This window comes from Artemia sp. Qi Xiang Cuo, chromosome 12 (assembly GCF_049724085.1).
Source record: "Artemia sp. Qi Xiang Cuo chromosome 12, ASM4972408v1, whole genome shotgun sequence".
Lineage (NCBI taxonomy): Eukaryota > Metazoa > Arthropoda > Branchiopoda > Anostraca > Artemiidae > Artemia > Artemia sp. Qi Xiang Cuo.
This window is the reverse complement of record NC_142805.1, coordinates 46,831,523-46,853,177: the sequence shown is the minus strand read 5'-3', so window position 1 is coordinate 46,853,177 and position 21,655 is coordinate 46,831,523. Positions and strand designations below refer to the sequence as shown.

Genomic DNA, 21,655 nt, shown 5'->3' with positions numbered 1-21,655 from the left:
CACACACAGATACGAAACACCCACAGAGACGACACATGCACAAAGACGACACACACACACACAGAGTCCACACAAACCGAGAGAGGACACACACACAGAGACGACAGACACAAAGAGACGAATCACTTGCCTGTCCTTGGCACCTTTCCAAACGAGCGGGGATTCCCCACTGATTCCTACACATTGCAAAAAAGTGACCAGCATGAAAACTCCACGTTTTCAACCAGACTGGTTTTTGACACGACACACAAACAGAGTCATAGTGAGAGAGATATCCAAAAAGCTGGGGTTAATCTAGGTTCACTTTGTTTGGCGCGCCCTTCGAAGTGAACCTAGATTAACCCCCACTTTTTTGCTATCTATCTCACAATGTCTCGGGTTGGGGGTCGTGTCAAAAAACCCGTAAGGTTGAAAACGTGGAGTTTTCGTGCTGGTCCCTTTTTTGCAATTTGTAGGAATCAGTGGGGAATCCCCGCTCGTTTGGAAATATGCCAAGGAAAGGCAAGTGATTTGTCTCATTGTGTCTGTTGTGTCTGTGTGTTTGTCCTCTCTCAGTTTGAGGGGACTCTGTGTGTCTGTGTGTATTGGCTGTGCATGTGTACTCTCTGTGGGTGTTTAGAATATGTGTGTGTGTGTTGTCTCTGTGTGTGTTGGTCTCCTCTATGTGTTTGAGTGTACTCTGTCTCTGTAGGTGTTTTGTATCTGTGTGTCTGTCATCTGTTTGTGTGTGTTGTCTCTATGTGTGTGTCGTCTCTGTGTGTGTGTGTGTCTTTTCTGTGTGTTTTGTCATCTATGTGCGTGTGTCGTCGCTTTGTCTGTTTTGTATCTATGTGTGTGTGTAGTCTCTGTGTATGTCTTCTATATGTCTGTGTTGTCTCTCTGTGTGTGTGTAGTCTCTGTGTGTGTGTGTAGATTGTGTGTGTTTTGTCCTCTCTGTGCGTGTGTCGTCGCTTTGTGTGTTTCATATCTGTGTGTGTGTTGTCTCTGTGTGTTTGTCGTATCTGTTTTCGTGTCGTCTCTCTTTGTGTGTCATCTCTGTGTGTGTGTCGTCTCTGTGTGTTTGTGTCGTCTCTATGTGTAAGTCGTCACTTTGTGTGTTTCGTATCTGTGTGTGTGTTGTCTCTGTGTGTGTGTGTGTGTGTGGTTGTCGTCTCTGTGTGTGTGTGTGTCTTCTCTATGTGTAAGTGGTCTCTTTGAGTGTGTCGTCTCTGTATGTGTGTGTGTGTGTGTGTGTGACGTATGTGTGGTTGTTGTCTCTGTGTGTGTGTGTGTGTGTGTGTGTGTGTGTGTGTGTGTGTGTGTGTGTGTGTGTGTGTGTGTGTGTGTGTGTGTGTGTGTGTGTGTGTGTGTGTGTGTGTGTGTGTGTGTGTGTGTGTGTGTGTGTGTGTGTGTGTGTGTGTGTGTGTGTGTGTGTGTGTGTGTGTGTGTGTGTGTGTGTGTGTGTGTGTGTGTGTGTGTGTGTGTGTGTGTGTGTGTGTGTGTGTGTGTGTGTGTGTGTGTGTGTGTGTTGTCTCTATGAAACACTTGCTTCAAAATATGAAAATTCTAACAACATCCCAAATAGTTCTAATTGAATACAAAAGTTCAAACATATTCTAAAAATAATTTTTACTGAACATAAATAATTCTTACAAAATACAAGAAGTTCTAAAAAATTATTCTTACAAAATATAAAAAATATTTTAAACGAATCCAAAATAGTTCTAGCAGAATAAAAAATAGTTACTACAAAATATAAAATGCTTTTCAAAAATAGCAAAAATTTCGAAAACATCGAAAACAGTTATTACAGAATACAAAAAGTTCAGAAAAATCCGGAAATAGTTCTTACAAAATACAAAAATACTTTAGACAAATCCAAAATAGTTCTAACAGAATAAAAAAAAAATAGTTCACAGATTAAAAAAAATTTGCTACATAATAAAAAACACTTGATTCAAAATATGAAAATTCTAACAACATCCCAAATAGTTCTAATTGAATACGAAAGTTAAAACATATTCTAAAAATAATTTTTACTGAACATAAATAATTCTTACAAAATACAAGAAGTTCTAAAAAAATCCAAAATAGTTCTTACAAAACAAAAATTATTCTTACAAAATAGAAAAAATATTTTAAACGAATCCAAAATAGTTCTAGCAGAATAAAATATAGTTACTACAAAATATAAAATGCTTTTCAAAAATAGCAAAAATTGCAAAAACATCGAAAACAGTTCTTACAGAATACAAAAAGTTCATAAAAACCTTGAAATAGTTCTTACAAAATACAAAAATACTTTAGACAAATCCAAAATAGTTCTAACAGAATAAAAAATGGTTCTTGCAAAATACAAAATACTTGTTAAAAAACCAAAAGATTTCTAACAACATTAAAAATAGTTCTTACATAATATAAAAGTTCAGACATAATCCAAAGTAATTCCTACAAAACAGAAATAATTCTTAAAAAATACAAAAAGTTTTAAGAAATCCAAAATAGTTCTTACAAAACAAAAATTATTCGTAATAAATACAAAAATACTTTACACAAATCCACAATAGTTCTAACAGAATATAAAATACTTGATGCAAAATACCAAATACTTGCTTCAAGACACTAAATTTTCTAACAACATCCTAACAACATCCCAAATAGTTATTATAGCATACAAAAAATTCAAACTTATTCCAAAAATAATTCTTACAAAGCAGAAACAATTCTTGCGAAATACAAAAAGTTGTAAGAAAATTGAAAATAGTTCTTAAACAACAAAAACTATTCTTAAAAATAGAAAAAATCCTTTACACAAATCCAAAATAGTTTTAACACTTACTGAGAATTTTTTAATAATTTCATGAATTAAATTTCTACATCGTGTATCTAAGTCGTGTAAACAATAAATAATTTGTTAATTACTTAGAATTTTGTCATAATTTATTGAAAGAAATGTCTTTGTTTATACAGAAGGTGAATTCAAGAAATAATTTGCTAATTACTTACAATTTTTTCATAATTTCTTTAATGAATTTTGATTATGGCCTATCAGAGCTTTTAATTAAAGACTTAAATTGTTAATTATTGAGAATTTTTTAATAATATCTTTGATTAAATTTCGCCAGAAGGTAGCTAATTGAAAATTGGTTTTGATAAAGAGAAAAAAAAAGTTACTTAATCGCGATTTTTTAATAATATAGTGAATTAATTATCTGTCATGCCTATAAAGTGGGTGACATAAATATAGTTTGCTACTTACTTACAAATATTTTCATAATTTCTTGAATGAAATTTCCGTATATTGTTTATCCACGAGATGACTTCAAGAAAGAAATTGTTACTTACTGAGAATTTTTTCATAATTTCTTGAATTAAATTTCTACATCGTGTATCTAAGTCATGTAAACAATAAAGAGTTTGTTACTTACTTAGAATTTTGTCATAATTTCTTGAACGAAAAGTCTTTGTTTATCCAGCAGGTGAATTCAATAAAGAATTTGCTACTTACTTACAATTTTTTCATAACTTCTTTAATGAAAATTTCTGTATTGTGTATCCAAGAGGTGAGTCCAAGAAGGAATTTGTTACTTACTTACTTACAATTTTTTTCATAGTTTCTTAAATGAAGTTTCTGCATTGTGTATCAAAGAGGTGACTTCAGGAACGAGTTTGTTACTTGCTTACAATAGAACTATTATAAAGAACAAATAAGGGGTTAAGCTTAAAGATATTTATTGCTTAAATGTATTAACATATTTTTTTTTTGAGAAAAAAAAAAAACAACAACAAATGTTTACATAAAAATAGCACTTAGAGTTCACTCTTAAACAACCACAAACGATGGTCCCATGATATAGGACAGTTTTTAACATGTCTTATGGATTTATCACGATCAGGTATGTTCTTAGGTATCCACTGTGCGAAGAACCTAACCTCGTCTTCAGGACGGTGATAGCCCCCTTCAAATTTAGGACACGTAAACTCTTCTAGATTGAAAAGTGGAATCCTAGGGTCACACTTTTGAATTAAAACTTTATCTTTAGGTACATTGCCCTTTACGTAGAGCGCTTCAACTCCGAAAAAGCTGCAAATTTCACTGACTTCCTCCTGGACATTTCTCAGTTCCTGACCAGTATTATTAAGTGGTGTAATCACTCTATCGTAGAATCCAAGTCTGTTTATATAACGTAATGTAGTACTCCACAAGCTTTTATCATACTCAAACAGATTATAGTTCACTAACCAATGATAACAGTCAATTTCTTCGAGATCCATAGAAAATAATAAAAAAGCACATTCGAATATAACACCGCAAGATGATTTTTTAAAACTGATAAATTCGGTGTCATACAGTCCTATCATCTTGGAGGCTATTAATGTAGTTGTTAAGCAGAGAAATACTTCATCAAACTTTTATACCTTCGCTCAAGGTTGAACGGAGTTATGACTAGTGAGATGAGCCTTAAAACCATCTGAATTCATTGTGGGGAGGAGTCATAAAACCCTTGGAAGTCATTGCGGGGGGGGGGGGTTATTGAACTCTCGGTAACTGATAAATTCTGTGTCATACTGTCCTATCACCTTGGAAGTTATTAATGTAGTTGTTAAGTAAAAAAATACTTCATCCTCCTAGAATTATTTAAACTAAATAGTTATCGCTGCCTCGCACAGAAAGTTCGGAAAAACACGATAGCCTTCTTTATAGTGAAGCGTTTCTTAGCCGTATGTTTACCCAAATATTCAACACGTACCATTTTTCAACACCATCCACAAAACTCAATTCCTCCTAGAATTATTTAAACTAAATACTTACCCCCGCCTCCAACAGAAAGTTCAGACAGACGCAATAGCCATATTTATAGTCGAATGTTTACCCTAATATTTAACAAGTACCATTTTTCAACACCAGTCACAAAACTCAAGTCCTCCTAGAATTATTTAAACTAAATAGTTATCCCTGCCTCGCACAGAAAGTTCAGAAAGACACAATAGCCTTATTTATAGTGAAGCGTTTCTTAGCCGTATGTTTACCCAAATATTCAACACTTACCATTTTTCAACACCATCCACAAAACTCAATTCCTCCTAGAATTATTTAAACTAAATACTTACCCCCGCCTCCAACAGAAAGTTCAGAAAGACGCAATAGCCTTATTTATAGTCGAATGTTTACCCGAATATTTAACAAGTACCATTTTTCCACACCAGCCACAAAACTCAATTCCTCCTAGAATTATTTAAACTAAATAGTTATCCCTGCCTCGCACAGAAAGTTCAGAAAGACACAATATCCTTATTTATAGTGAAGCGTTTCTTAGCCGTATGTTTACCCAAATATTCAACACGTACCATTTTTCAACACCATCCACAAAACTCAATTCCTCCTAGAATTATTTAAACTAAATACTTACCCCCGCCTCCAACAGAAAGTTCAGAAAGACGCAATAGCCTTATATGATAAACAAAAAATTAGCAAAAATAACATCAAATAATCTACCAATCATGAAACTGCCACAAATCAGCATCGATAAATAAATGAAACCCTAAATGAACAGAAATTACAATTATGGCTGTTTTAGGCTACAACTCTTCAACTTTCCCATTATCTGCTTTAACTTCACTTCTTGAGTGTGTCCGAAAGTAACCATAACTCTAAAAAAAAGAATTTTAATAATTATAGATACATGAAAATGATTGGGCTTTATACGCTGATTCCAAATACATAAATTTCCTTAGGTTTAATGTCGAGGAGGTATTCTTTAACTGAAAACCTGTACAACTGAACCCCCCCGGCACTTGAACCCTCGTGCTCCTGAACCCTCATGCAACTCGACCCCGGTTAACTACATCTCCGTGTAACTGTACCCTCTCCCCCTCCCCCCCCCCCTTTAACTGAAATCTCATGCAACTCAACCCTCCATGCAACCCATCTCCCTCAAAACACTTTTCAGTCATTTCTCGTTAAATTGACAATACGCTCCAAAACATCACTTGCGTATTATACAGTACACTATCATCCCATCTCCTCCAAATCGCAAATCTCCCCCCCCCCGTTCAACTTAATCCCTCCATGTAAGTGAACCCCTGTATAACCGAAACCCTGTACAACTGAACCCCCATGCAACTGAACCCTCGTGCTACTGAACCCTCATGCAATTCGACCCCATTTAACTAAACCTCCGTGTAACTGTACCCGCCCCCCATTAACTGAACTCTCATGCAACTCAACCCTCCATGCAACCCATCTCCCTCAAAACACTTTTCAGTCATTTCTCGTTAAATTGACAATACGCTCCAAAACATCACTTGTGTATTATACGGTACACTATCATCCCATCTCCTCCAAATCACAAATCCCATTACCCTCTTTTTTTACAAAGGTTAATCACACACTTCCGATTGTAAAAGCATTAAAAAAAAATTCCATTCACTAATTACCCCTTTTTTGCAAATACTCGCATATCCCATTACCCCTTTTTTTTGCAAAAGGTTAATCAAACATCTCCGATTGTAAAAGCATTAAGAAATTTTCCAATTACTAATTACCCTTTTTTTTATTCAAATCCTAATCACCAATCAAGTTATACTCTGTGGTTCAAAACTGATGGAGAATCAAATTTGAAATCTGAATATATACAAAAATAATTGGCGGGTAAAAAGAGACATCGGTTTTCTGGTTTACCACTAAAAAAGGACACTGAACTTTGAAGTTACGCTGAACTTTTGAAATTGCGTTATTCCCTGGCAAAGAGTGTAATGACCTGCAAAATTAACAGAAAAAACTGTTTGGTACGGAGGTCTGCGCAAATTCAATAGATGGTATATACTTCGGAGGGCAGCTAGCCTCCCTTCACACTTCATTAATTTTTTCCGGAGACACTTTATATAGAAGGAGTCTTTGTATAAACTTCAAATGGGCTCATTCAATTGGAAATCGAGAGTTCTAGTGTCCTTTTTAAGAGTCAAAAGTTATCGAAGGGCAACTAGCCCCCCACAAGCCCTTTTTCCACAAATAAATCTGATAAAAAATATGAGGTAGCCATTTTGTTAAAAATAGTTCAAAGATCATATAACAAAAAATCCTTTACGTATGGCCATTTCGTTAAAAATAGTTCAAAGGTCAGATAGGAAAAACTTCTGTGTCGACGCAGCCCCCCAGGGCGCAGGGCAGATGTTGTAAGTATTGCGGGGGGGGGGTATATGGCTCTTATGGAAGGTATGGTCATATAAATTTCGAAGAGGGCTCATTTGATTGGAAATTGAAAGTTCTAGTTCACTTTTAAAGAGTCAAAAGATATCGGAGGGCAGCTAGCCCCCCATGCTCTTTTTTCTCAAATCCATCCGATAAGAACTTTGAGATAGCCCGTTTTTTTAAAAATAGTTCAAAGATCATATAATGAAAACTCCGGGGTTGACACAATCCCCCAGGGCCTGGTGGCAGGCATTGTAAGTAATGCTCCGGGGGCATATATAGTTCTTATGGAAGGGATTCTCGCATAAACTTCGGGGAGGGCTACTATGATCGGAAATTGAAAGTTTTCGTTCATTTTCCAAGAGTCAAAAGAGATCGGAGGGCAACTAGCTCCCCCCTCTCCACGTCCTATTTTCCTCAAATTCATCTGATAAGAACTTTGAGAAAGCCATTTTTTCAAAATGGTTCAAACATCATATAACAAAAACTCTGGGGGTCAACACAATCCTTCAGAGCCCAGGGTAAGCGTTGTAAGTTATGCCTGGAGGGCATATACAGCTTTTGTGGAAGGGATGCTCGTATAAACTTCAGAGAGGGCTCATTTGATTGGAGATTGAGAGTTCAGTTTTTAAAAGTCAAAAGAGCTCAGAGGGCTACTATCCCTCCCACGACCCTTTTCCCCTGAATACATCCGATAAAAGTTTTGACATTGCCATTTTGCTAAAAATAGTTCAAAGGTCAGAATAAAAAAAAACTACTTTGTCGACACAACCACCCAGGGCCCGGGGGAAGGAGTTGCAAGTTATGTCCTGGGGGCATATATGATTCTTTTGGAAGGGGTGCTCGTATAAAATTCAGAGAGGGCTGATTTGAATGTAAATTAAAAGTTCTATTTCCATTTTTAAGAGTCGAAAGAGATCGGAGGGCCCTTCACCCCCGTCACGCCCTTTTTCCCCAAATTCATCAGATAAAACTTATGAGATAGCCGTTCTTTTTTTAAATAGTTCAAAGGTCAGATAACAAAAACTCCGGTGTCGACAAAACCCCCCAAGGTCTGGGGGTTAGGCATTGTAAGCTATGTCCTGGGGCCGTATATGGTTCTTATGAAAGGGATGCTCGTATAAACTCCAGAGAGGGCTTATTTGAATATAAATTAAAAGTTCTAGTTCATTTTCTCAGAGTAAAAAAAGATCAGAGGACAACTAGCTCTTCCCGCCCTCCACGCCTTTGGGTTTATCGGATTGTTAAACCCATCCGATAAAAATTTGAGGTTACCATTTTGTTAAAAATAGTTCAAACATCGGATATTAAAACTACGGGGTCGACAAAACCCCCAAGGGCCCGGAGAGAGTTCCCTGGAAGGGATGCTCTTTCTTATAGAAGGGATGCTCTTATAAACTTCAGAGGGGGCTCATTTGATTGAAACTAGAAAGTTCTAGTTCCTTTGTAAAGATTCAAAAGAGACTAAAGGGCACTTAGCCCCCCACCCAAGCCCTTTTCTCTCCAAACCCATCCGATAAAAATATTGTGATAGCCATTTTGTTAAAAATAGTTCAAACATCAGATAGTAAAAACTCCGAGGTTGAGACAAACCTTTTTTTCACTTTGATATTGTTACTTTAATGAACATTTGATTTTTCTTAAAAAGGTTTGATTTTGAAATAAGAAATTTTTAAAAACCTTTTTGCCATCAATAACGAACAAAAATTAATTTAAAAAAACTTTCCAAAAAATAAGTTTTTCGAAGAAAAGTAAAGGCCATTTTAAATTTAAGCTCAGCAGATAAAAATACCTGTTAAAATTCAAACTCAAAATGACCAGAAATTATTAGTAAAGAATAAATGAATCCCAAAACAAACAAAAATTAAATAAACAATCATAGCAAAAAACGTACAACAAGTAATAATCTGAATGAATAAATAGATCTTAAAGCGAGTAATGCTTGGATTGATATGCAAATCAAGTTTCAAACGAAAAAAAATATTTTGCTATTGAAGTATCAATAAAACTTAAAACGAACAGAAATTAAATAAACAATCAGTGGAAACTAACATCATTAAATAAACATCAATGCAAACAAACATAAAATATGTATATAAATATAAATGAATAAAAAAATCTTAAAACGAGTGAAACTTAAATTTGAATATGCAAATCAAGATTGAAACGAAAAAAAATCACTATAAACAAGATTTTGGTACCGCCTCCTTCTCTCACTGTAAAAGTCTCAAATCTACTGCGTCATTGGCACTTTACTGAAAACCAACTTCATTACAAATATTTTTTTTTGTACTTGATATTGAAAATAAACATTAAAATTATAGTAAAATTTTGAACTGATTAGCTTTCAGCAATTAATATCATTATACATCAAATTTTCATGTTTAATTTATTAGTTCTTTCTGAAGTTGTGTAAGACGCATATAGTTTCACTACGAACGAGAGTTTGGATAATGCCCCCTTCCTTAACTTTAAATAGAAACCAAAAGCCTACTGTGTCATTTGCGCTTAACTGAAAACGAATTATATTATAATATTTTTCTTTTCCAGTTCTTAAAACATTGAAAAAAAAATTACAGTGAAATACCTTCTTGAACTGATGGATCTTTCAATATTTAATATTATTTTATATCAAATATTCAATTTGATGTTGTTTACACTTTCCAAGACTATTCAAGACGCCTTTAGTTTTCAGTGAAGCGCCAATGACGCAGCAGGCTTTAGACTTTTACAGTGAGAGAAGGAGGCGATACCAAAATCTTGTTTATAGTGATTTTTGTTCGTTTCAAGCTTGCTTTGCAAATTCAATTTAAGTTTCACTCGTTTTAAGATTAATTGTTCATTTATATTAATATCTATTGTATGTTTATTTACATTGATTGTTTATTTAATCATTAATTTATTTAACGATGTTAGTTTGCAGTGATTGTTTATTTAATTTTTGTTCCTTTTAAGTTTTATTTATACTTCAATATGAAATTTTTTTTTTTTCGGGTTAAACTTGATTTTCATATTCAATCTAAGTATTACTCGTTTTAATATCTATTTATTCATTTATATTATTACTTGTTGCATATTTTTTGCTATAATTGTTTATTTAATTTCTGTTCGTTTTGGGTTTCATTTTTTCTTTAATAGTAATTTCTGGTCGTTTTGAGTTTTAACTTTAATAGGTATTTGTATCCGCTGAGCTTAAGTTTAAAATGGCTTTTACTTTTCTTTGAAAAATTTATTTTTCGGAAAGTTTTGTTTTAATTAATTTGTACTAAAACTGATCTGCTTATGTTGATGCTTGAATTATGCAGGTTTATCTTAGTTTTGACAAGATTTTGGAAGGAACTAAATTTCAGCTGGAGAGGGGGGAACTGAGGCCGGGGAGGGGGAAGGGCAAACCAAGGTCTGGGAGGGGCAGTATCCCCTGCCCAATAACAAATTACGCCCCTGCGTTCCTTCAAAATTACCATCCATTGGACATGTTTATATATTTGTTGTGTCCGAGCTAATCCCCCACTCTATTTTTCAAACGTAATTAAAAATCTTAGAACGATTGTAAGCGGTAAAGCCGAGAATAAACGCGGTTTTGAAGTTTTTTAAGTATTTATAGCGTCCACTTAATTATCCGCTCCCCTACCCATAGAAAATATTTGGAATTCAGCTTTAAATGATTTTTCATAGTTTATTGTGCATTAAAAATTTTCCGGCTAATGCCCCTCCCGGATGATTCCCTCCCTAGACGGTTACCCCCCGAAAAATTATCCCTGCGTATAAAAGTTCACTCATTTGATAAATTACCAGTTCAATCAAAATTCGTTCTCTTGTACTTGATTTTCTTCCGTCAAGATTTGATGCATTCGTAAAAACAAACGTGTTTTCACTCATTCAAACAAATGTTAACTTTTATTATTTGTCAACCCCCAAATTCTTGATTGATCTTGATAGCTAAGCCCCCTGGAAAAGTCGCTTATTGAAGCTTTGCCTTTTGAAAAATTCACAGACAAGAGAGCCTGAAAATCGAGTAATAGACTGCCACATCACCTTAAGGCATCTTGTAGCATATGTACATCTGTATTCATTAGGTCCACCCGTTCAAGATTGTCTCTAATATAACTGTAAAATTTTGTGTACCGAAGAGGAAAATACATACTATTGACCGTATAAGAAGGTGTATTTTATTATAACCATAAGGGTAATCTTGATTTCATTTCACCTCCGCTAGCGCGTTAAACTTCCAATAGATTAAAGGTATCCATTACTAAAAATATGTCTATAACAAGATCAATATCCACAATCTTTACACTCTGATAATATCCCCTAAACTATTACATAGCAATAACATGTGCGTAATAGATCAATAATCAATAACATTGTTGAATGCCAGCGCGCGTTTGGGAACAAACCATTGCGTAGAATTTATTTCCAAGACCATAATGTTCGGACTGATTCGTTGGTTCAGGTGTCTAAGGCACCATTCCGTTGGAAAAATCTCTTGCCTTACGTTCTATTCCTGCAGCGGACAAAAATCTTTGTAGACGTATTATAAAGGTTCTCTGAATCAAAACACATCTTTCATAAGCGGTTTGGGGAATGCCTTCATGAAACATCTCGAGGGAAAAACACCTTGAAGAAAAAATACCTCGAAGAAAATATCTTGGAGGAAAAAAATATCTCGAAACAAAAACAAAAAATCTTGAAGAGAAAGAAATCTCGAAGAAAAAACGCATTGAAGAAATAAATCTTGAAGAAAAAAAATATCTTGAAAAAAAAATAAGCTTTGAAGAAAAAAAAATCTGAAAGAAAATATCTTTGAGAAAAAGACATCTTGAAGAAAAAAACGCCTTGGAGAAAACACAACGCGTTGACAAAAAACATATCGTAAAGTACTACATAAGACCCACGTGTGCGCAACACGTCAGTTACATCCGGGGGCTCCCCACTTGAGTAGTGGGCCCTGAGGATTTTTCCTACCTGGCCTTCACAGTTTTTCAAACAATGACATAAGAAGCAAAGAAACCTTGAAGAAATCTTGAAGAAATCTTGAAGAAAAACGTCTTGAAGAAAAATGTTTTAAAAAAGATCTTGAAAAATGTCTTATAAAATGTCTTGAAATGTCTAGAAAAATATCTTGAAAAACGTCTTTATGAAGGTATTTAAGAACATCCAATACGCCATCCTCAAATAAAACCGGGGGTTCCCAACTTGACTGGTGGGCCCTGAGGGATTTTTTCCTACACCCTTAGGTTTTTAAACAACTGCATAACAAGCAAAGAAATCTTGAAGAAAACATCGACTATTACGTAACAAGCACCTGCGTCTTGAAGAAACTGCCAATTAAGCTTAAAAAAGTATCCGCACCGGTATCTGAAAGGATAGGGTCGTGACAGGAGGGATTATGGCGTAACTACTATTAAATTCTAAATCAATTTTTCATCAGTCCAAGTATTGCTACATTGTCCTTGAATGGTCACTATAAGCAAATTTTTGGGTGTCAAAACATTAAAAATTTCATTGACCTATTATACAAGCAAATAATTAAACATCACAGTTTACAGCTTTTTCCATAAAACTTATAGAATAATTATAATCGTCCTTTAGAACAAGAAGAACTAACATATTATATGTATTTATAAGCCCTTCTAATTTCAACATAAGATACTAGATAATGTGTTTAATTAGAATGAAATAAATTGTAACTTAATTAAATTAGATTTGAGTTTCAAATTGGCCATTAATTTTTATACCGCAAGAGCTTTATTATAAAGTATTCGAAAATACCAAAAGGAAAGCGGTCGTCCATCATTTACTTTGGACTGCTAGAAATGACCTAAAGCTTTTAAATTCTTGTTCTTGATTTATCCCACTCTTATGCATCTTCTATGTCACAAAATGAACCATACACGAATAAAAAAAAAGTTAGCAAATTGAGCCGTTTTGAACAAACAAATTGAAATTTTAACCGCATTAAAGAGTACACACTCCTACGACAGGTAATAATAAAAACAACGTGGATACAGAGTTTGGTGATTACTCCGTATACACAACACATTTTTCAGAAGTTCCAAACACACTTTGACCAAAAAAATAACCTACGTAAATCTTAACTTATCTTCAAACGTGATAAGGAAGTATGCACATTTATAGCCCGTGAGATGCAGTCACATGTGTTGCAGCATTATTTTGACTCATGGTTAAAAGTTGCTGCAACATTCCAAGGGGCCTTGTACTGGAGGTCTACTAATTATTATATATTTCTCTTTCGGCTTTGAAATTTTTCGGGACGTAAGGTCTTCGTCATATTAACATAAAAATATCAACAGCTCACCTCCCCTAAAATTTAAATTTGTCTAGACTCTTTTTGATAATGAAGTCGTTGATTGCTACTCACGTATGTAGGTACAGAAACTTTTGGGATACTGCATATTTGTCCAACCTTCATAGGGCTCGTAGAGTGTAAGGTTTAGAGGCTCAAAGTTAGCCATTTTATTTTAAAATTAATTGAAAATATGCACTACCTAATCAATTCTTATCTAGCTATAAAAAAAAGTATGAATATTTTAGCTAAGATATCAAAACGACAATCTTTTAAGATCCACATTTCTGGTATGTTTTGTTCATCTCCGGGCTTTCTAAGCTATATATAAGAAGTTTGACATTCCTTAAAGTCACTGTATTAGTTACAAATGTCTTCCCTAAGCTACTGGTTAGGTTCAAAGGACTGATACAGTAAGTTCAAAGTGGGAGGCAAACCGCTGTCTTACACTAAGTGACCCATGACATATGTTTGAAGGAAAAAAGATTTATTTTAAATTCGCTGCAAAAGAGTTTTTTTCTCTTTTGTTACCCGGAGAGTTACAGCTGCTTATTCCAATTTCATGTAAGCCCTGGCTGTACCAAAGATTAGGTCATTCATTTTGTTAGATTATTCAACGCTGAATATATTTGTTTTGAAGTTATTATTTTGATGCTAGGAGTCCAACTTATTAGTTTGGTCCTGTTATTTTACTGCAAATTGCGTCCTTCTTACACATTTTTTTGCACCTAGCCTGGAATTGTCACTTACTTATCAAGTGTGGTCTGAAGAAGAAGAGGGTTTCCTACAAATCTGCACATGACAGGACTGTTAAGCAAAAGTAGAAGTCCTTTCGTAATTACGGTATCGGTAGACTTTCGTTTATTGAACCTAAACATCTTTCCACAAACGCCATCAGATAAGCTTTCCGCCAGCCTTATCAGCCAATCGTTGAATAGTTGGTCGATTATTGAACGAAGACGAGCAATTGATGTTGTACAGAGAGTTTGAACTTCGTCATTTTTTGAACCACAAGGCAGCCAAGACAAGCTATCAATGACCTAGAAAATTTGTTGTTGACAAACTAGCATTTAAATCAACACACATTTTTAACATAAAGACATGTCTAGACGCAATTTTAATCCAAAAAACAGCAGCAAAGATCAATTATACTTAAAGCTACATGTACAAGAATCATAGTTTATACTGTGTAACAGTATAATTACTGAACGAAAGAGGGTTACATTATAACCCTCTTTATGGTGACCAATTATACTACTACTGCTGGTGTTAGCAATGTGTTGCAGCACCAACACCAATTAATCAAACACAGCTTTGCACATTGCCCCTCCACTCTAATTTGTTCATCAAACCCTCACTCTTTACCCACTCCCATGAAGGCTTCCTTGCAATCCAGTCTAATTACAATATTTCCATCCTATTTGGAAGCAACTTGCTTTTCATTTGACCTTAGATGGAAAGCCAAAAATGTGACGTTTAGTAATCTATCATTCTTCATTAAAAAACCCTCTTAACCTTTTTTATTGTATTTTTGGTAGAGCTAATTGTTTTATATACAGTCAACCAAACGAGCGGAAAGCATCTTTAAGGAAAGCATCTGCCAAAAAGTCATCCAAACTTAAAAATTCCTTTGAAAAAAAAATCTCGTCGAAAATCCTAGTTTTTTTTAAGCGTTTGTGTTTCAAAGACACACTTGTTATCACACTTGTCACAAAACCACTGTCATCACTTTGGGTTGCAGTAGTCTAAAATTAGTTCTAATACTTATTTCTACTATTCCGAAATTGTTTCAACTGTGAAAAAGCCTTCTGCGTCCTGGATATTCTACTTTTTACATCTTCACTACATCCATCGTCCTATTAACAATGCTTCCCGAGTAAGTGCTAAACTGATAAATTTTCTTACTGCTTAGCATCACGTAGCATCACACTGTGATTCATTCTTAGTCGAAGTGGCATAGTTTTAATACTATGAATTTTTTAAACTATTGTTGCACCCTAAACTCTCAAAACATACAAAAATATCATTCGTATTATTAAATTTTCACCTAGAACACTGAAGTCATCTGCATAACCTAACTCTAATATAGTTTTATCTTCGTATTTGATGTTGTGTTGTCTCGCAGCATCTGTCTTCCCTCGTACAAGGACCATCTGAATAGTTTCATTCTAATGATGGAAAACGGATACAACTTCGCTTAACTGCTGATTCCACACCGAGCCAACTACTAACATCACCTCCCACCTTAACCAGTGACATAATATTGTATGTAGATTGAGACCAAGACTTCAACAGTCATTTCTGAATCACACATTCTCTCCCGATATCACTCAGAACACGACATTTTAGCCTGTACGATAAATGACTACCCATTCAATTTGCACATTTGGGGTTCATATCACCGGGAAAATCACGGGATGATACATAAGGGTTGGCACAAAAGCTGCCTTTTATTGGCTTATCAAATTTGATTTTTATGTGGCTGGGGGAGATTGACATTTATTGCAGCAACGGGGCGAGCGCAGGAATTCAGAAACCCGGAAGAATTCATAACCCACCTTGAGCCCAATTCGTAGGTATTACGCAGGGTCACAAGATCAGCAAAAGTAATTTCCACAGCCAGAGATGTTCCAGAAAGTTCAGCGTCGATAACAGCTTCACATTCCTTAAAGATCACAGCATCATAATTGGCGGGTACCCCCTTAACATTGCCATGAAATTTTTTTCTGCGCGTCAAGACGTCACAGCTGTTCAACACGGTTGGAACTTAGTTGCTGAAATTCTTTGCTGCGGACCGACTAATCTGAACAAATAGCTTATCACCAGAGGGCTTTATACTGTGAATAGCTTCATGGCCACAAACTTTGTTAATAACGTGAATTTCTTTTGAAGGGTCGTCAAGTTCAGTAGGCACTTGTGAAATAATAACGGTGGTGGTGCTTTCAATATGGGGACTAGCATAAGGAATGGGAAGTGACGAAAAATTTGAATCACTATCTGTTATCTTTTCTTTGATGAAGTTAAGGGTATATTACAGAGCACAAATTTTAGAAGCAAGTTTTTGATACGCCACAGCAGGAATTACAGACACTTCAGTGGGTGAACTAATTACATATGTCGGCAGTGTTAAATCCTCGTTTTTACACGTCCTAAGCAAATCAATCTTTGTTTTCCATATACCTAGCGAAAGTCCATTAAATTGTATATGCAATCACTAAAACCAGCGTTAAAGTCCATATACGTATATCTGTACTCCCAATGTTATAATATATTCTAAAGGTAACTGGCTAAAAATTAAATTATTGTACAATGGTCGGATAACAAATGAATACTCAGGCCCTGGTGCTATATTTATTTATTTGAAAACCCGTCATACAAAAGCAAGAAGATGGAGCAATAAAAGAAAACAAAATAATAAAACATTAAATACAACAATTAAACATTTCGTAAAATACAAGACAAGCAAATAAACTTAAGACACCAGAATAAAAAAAAAGACTTCTAAGCTAACGAGTATAAACACAAACATTTGCTATCTGATGTGCCTATTATCTTACCACTGCAAGATATGGCTCCAGTTGTGGGACAAATTGATCATTAAAACTCACAATACTGATTGAAACGCCAGTACATGAATCGGACATACTATAACGAGTAAACACAAACGATTTTCGGGTCCAAGGTGGGAGACAAAGGCAGTAATTTAAGAAACGATAATAGCACCATCTAGTTTACATAATATACGCGCGAAAAAAAAAGAAATCTTCAAAACGCCACGACATACTATATATGCTGCAGAACAGCAACGTTAAACAATCATAAAAGAATTTAATTATTATCACTATTAAATATTATTGAAAACCCGTCACAGTTAAATACACAACAAGACGGAGCATAGGAAAGAAACACACAATACAGCACTGCTTAAGAATATGGGACCAATCATTTAAATTCCCATAAATTTTTCCGTTATGTTTCACTATCCGTATGGCGACGGCAACCTCAGGGTCAGCAACCTTGAATTTTGCAATAGCAAGCAAATCTCTATACCTCGAAGCATAAGCAAATCATTGAATATCATTTGCATAAGCAGAAACAGATGAGTCGCAAGGCGTTTCCCCCCGTATTTCAAATAAATAGCACTAACTTGGTCAATACCAGATGAAACTTTCCTTTTAAATTTTTGGATGGCATCTTCGAAAGAACGGATACTGACCACAAAATCTTCATCGAGTGGATCATTCAGAAGCTGATCCAGAGCTACTTCATAAGATTGTTCTATGATGGGATCCGGAGCACAAAACTTAGATTCATAATATGCATACCATCCAGCTGAGGACGATGACGAAGAAAGGGGTGCTGAGGACACTGTTAACACTGTTAACACTTTAACACTGTTAGTTCAGTTAATCGATGGTTTGTTTCTAATTATTTAGTACCGAATTTTAAGAAGACTGAATTTATGGTTTTTGGTCATTCAAAACGTGCTACTAAAAAAATTTCATGTCAGGAGCTTCAAGTTGGTGAGCATAAAATACGTAGAGTTCAATCGTATCGTTATTTAGGAGTTTTTATTGATTCCCTTTTGTCATTTCAAACTCATATTGATCATTTAAGGGTGAAACTTTCGCAAAATATTGGGTCTATGTATCGTTTGCAACATGTTTTTCCATTTTCAATTTTAAAAATAATTTATCATTCTTTGATTGCTCCTTATTTAAATTATTGCACAATTATTTATTTAAATACTTTTTGGACGCATATAAAACCCCTACAGATCCTTCAAAATAAAGCAGTGAGAATACTTGGAAATTTTTTACATCGTCCATCAAAACTTAGAGATGCATCGGAAAATGAAACATTATTTCTTTTCTTGAATTTATTAGATCTGAAACACATAAGAGAACTTAATATATCAATATGGCATTTTAAAATACAAGATCCTAGTAGTTATTTTTATGAAAAATCTCTGCTGATTCTGCCCCTCCTTCGGCTCTTAGGTGTTCTGGAACATATCGAATTCCCTTTGTTAATTGTGAAAGATCTAGATTTTCAATTAGATACCAAATACCATTTATTTCAAATAAATATAGGCTGAAAGATAGAATTCAAATTGAGGCATCATTTCGGCAAATATCAGTTCTAAGGAAGAAAATATTAAAATTATGTATTGACCTGTGATGGTGGAATAGAAATTTTATTATTATTATTATTAATTTTTTTTTTTTATATTTGTTACCCATGTTGGGATAGCCTTCCGTGCCTCACTTATCCAGCGTTTGTTTTCTTTATGTTTGTTATGTTTTTTGTTTTTTTTTCTTTAACCAGGTTTTTTTTTCTTTCTCTCTTTTGTTATGATGAGAAAATGTTTTTTTTTTGTTTTGTTTTTTTTTTTTTTTACCCAATTTTACGAGATTTTCTCTCTGTTGGGGGTATATGTTTTTTGTTATGTTGAATTAATCAAATAAACAGTAAACAGTAAACAGTAAGGAGGAGAAAAATTTAAATACCATGTTTCGATCTTGTTTTGTACGGACAGAATAGATATTAATAAAATTTCGGCAATGCTGAGCAAGAATTTTGGAAAACTTCTGATTTGTAGATATCCTTATGTCATTCACATGCCCGGTAGTAGGACGCCCACACTCTTTCCATACCATGTTTCGATCTTGTTTTGTACGGACAGAATAGATATTAATAAAATTTCGGCAATGCTGAGCAAGAATTTTGGAAAACTTCTGATTTGTAGATATCCTTATGTCATTCACATGCCCGGTAGTAGGACGCCCACACTCTTTCCATACAGAAAACAAAAACTTTGCTTGTCCACATGAAGTGAAAAGCTCTGGATTTGTGGACCATCCAGGAACGATTTCTTTGAAGACACGTTACATGGGGACAGCTTTTTTTTCAGCAAAGCGGAGGGCATGACATATTACAGCACAAAATATATCAAGACAAATCAGGATTTCACTCTTAGGCAACTGGAGTGACTTTTGGATGAGGTGACATGGAACATTTATTTTAGCTACAAACGAGTCAACCGAATCATGAAACTGAGTTTGGTCAATCTTTGACCAATCACGACAGTACCGCCGCACTGAGGAATCACGTGCTAGTGGACTACTTTGAGAAACCAAAGATGGTGCACCGATGGGGCAATTTATAGGTAAGTGGTCTGACAGCTGATAATTAAATATAACGGTAACTGTATAGGCGGTCAGACTTGAAGATACAGTAATGTGGTCCAAGTTAGAGGTTCGCGAAGACGTGTGAAAACACGACGCGAAGACGTGTTTAGGCACTAAACTCGCTGCATTGTTGTTCTTGGCAGTGATCAACTTCGTCCTTGCCGATTTTGACGAACGGTTCAAATTCGTAGATGACCTTTCCACCCTCTTAAAATACCTCATTGTGAAGCCTCAAACCGTTCCCCAGTTCAGTGAATCATTTATCGACAACTTTAGAGACCAGTGTTCTGAAAACAGCCTCCGAATCAACGAAACGAAAACCAAAATTCTTCGATTTAACCCTCTCAAAAGGGATTTTCAGTGCCCCCTCCACCATACCAAAGCGTATCAGTATATACCATCTATTGAATTTGCTTACGCCCCCGTACCAAACAGGTTTTTCTGGTAGGTAAACAGGTCATTACACTCGGTCATTACACTCTTTGTCAAGAGGATTTGCGTAACTTCAAAGTTCAATGTCTTTTTTTAGTTGTAAACTAAAAACCGTTGACTCTTTGGACTAACCAATTATTTTTTGTATATATTCACGTTCTAAACTTGATTCTCCATCAGTATCGAATAGTTTATATTCGAGATAGCATTAAAGACATTTTTGTAAACTTCATTTACATAGAAAAAATGGATAATTCTATGAAATATTTGGTGAGTAAAAAATATTCTCATTATTATATTAAAAAGAAATTGTCTTGTCATTAAGTTAAGGAATAAATTCTTTCCTTACACTAGAACTAAGGGTACTTATGTACTTAGAAGCCTGTTGTTTTTATGAGCTGAAAAAACCTCTAATTATCTTATAGGTTGAAATTTACGGTGTGATTTTTTATCGAGATCAATGTGTCTTTTATATTTTTTTTGAAAAAAAGTGCTCAGCTTTCGATCAGAAATTCGGGATCAGAATAAAATGTTGATTTTTTTAATGTATTAATTGTTACAAAAGCTTCCTTTTTTATCAAGATCAATGACCCTTTTTTTAGGGAGGTTTTCGAAAATAATTCCAGGCCACCTTCTTTTGAATTCGCCGCCTTTATGTTCCTTCCGGTTTTTTCTGGTAGGTAAACAGGTCATTACACTCGGTCATTACACTCTTTGTCAAGAGGATTTACGCAATTTCAAAGTTCAGTGTCTTTTTTTAGTTGCCAATTATTTTTTGTATATATTCAGGTTTCATATAAGATTCTCAATCAGTTTTGAATAGTTCTATTCGAGATAGCACTACAAGTAGTTTTTGTAAAAAACATTTACATAGAAAAAATGGATAATTCTAAGCAATTTCTGGTGAGTAAAAATATTCTCATTATTATATTAAAAAGAATCGATCGGTAATTTGGGGTTAGAATAAAATGTTGATTTTTTTTAATGTATTAATTGTTACAAAAGCTTCCTTTTTTTGAGTTTCGGTTTTTTCCTTACTTATAGCTCGTTATCATGTACTGCTGGAAAATGTATTTCAGTGATATTTTAGATCATAGTAGGCTAATGATGCTTTTCGTCTTTAGAAGAAGAATAAAAAAAACAATTTAGAATCTATGCTGCTTACGGGGATTGACTGAGCCATGTTAATTAACTTTTCCACTTCCTAAATTTCTATTTATGTCTACATTTGATTGAAATCTGATAGTTTAAAGAGAAAAAAGGCTGTTATACCAAAGAGTTTTAATAATTTCCGACTAAATTGACTTTGAGTTTCACAAAATGTTCATAACCGCATGATTAGTAACAATTTTACGCTTGAGTATACAAAGAGGAAGCTTGCTGAAGGAAGTGTCAGAGACCGGATAATCTTGAATAAGAAAAACAAATATGTTCTTATTCTAAAAAATCTAAATTTGTAACAATGAGTATTTTATTTTGATAATAAAGGAAAATAAAACTATTTTCAGTTTTTCTCAGTAGGTAGCTTGCAAGCTTAAAGAGCTAAATATATAT

The 21,655-nt window shown here is 34.5% G+C and overlaps 1 protein-coding gene across 1 annotated transcript in view; it reads right to left on the bottom strand.

The window, feature by feature from the left end:
* Positions 1 to 21,655, bottom strand: part of LOC148946191 (uncharacterized) — a 389,952-nt gene that overhangs the window by 17,220 nt on the left and 351,077 nt on the right. Inside the window, exon 12 of the mRNA XM_089097629.1 lies at positions 14,229 to 14,518. Coding sequence (XP_088953755.1) covers positions 14,229 to 14,518 — 290 coding nt within the window. The remainder of the gene's footprint in view (positions 1 to 14,228; positions 14,519 to 21,655) is intronic.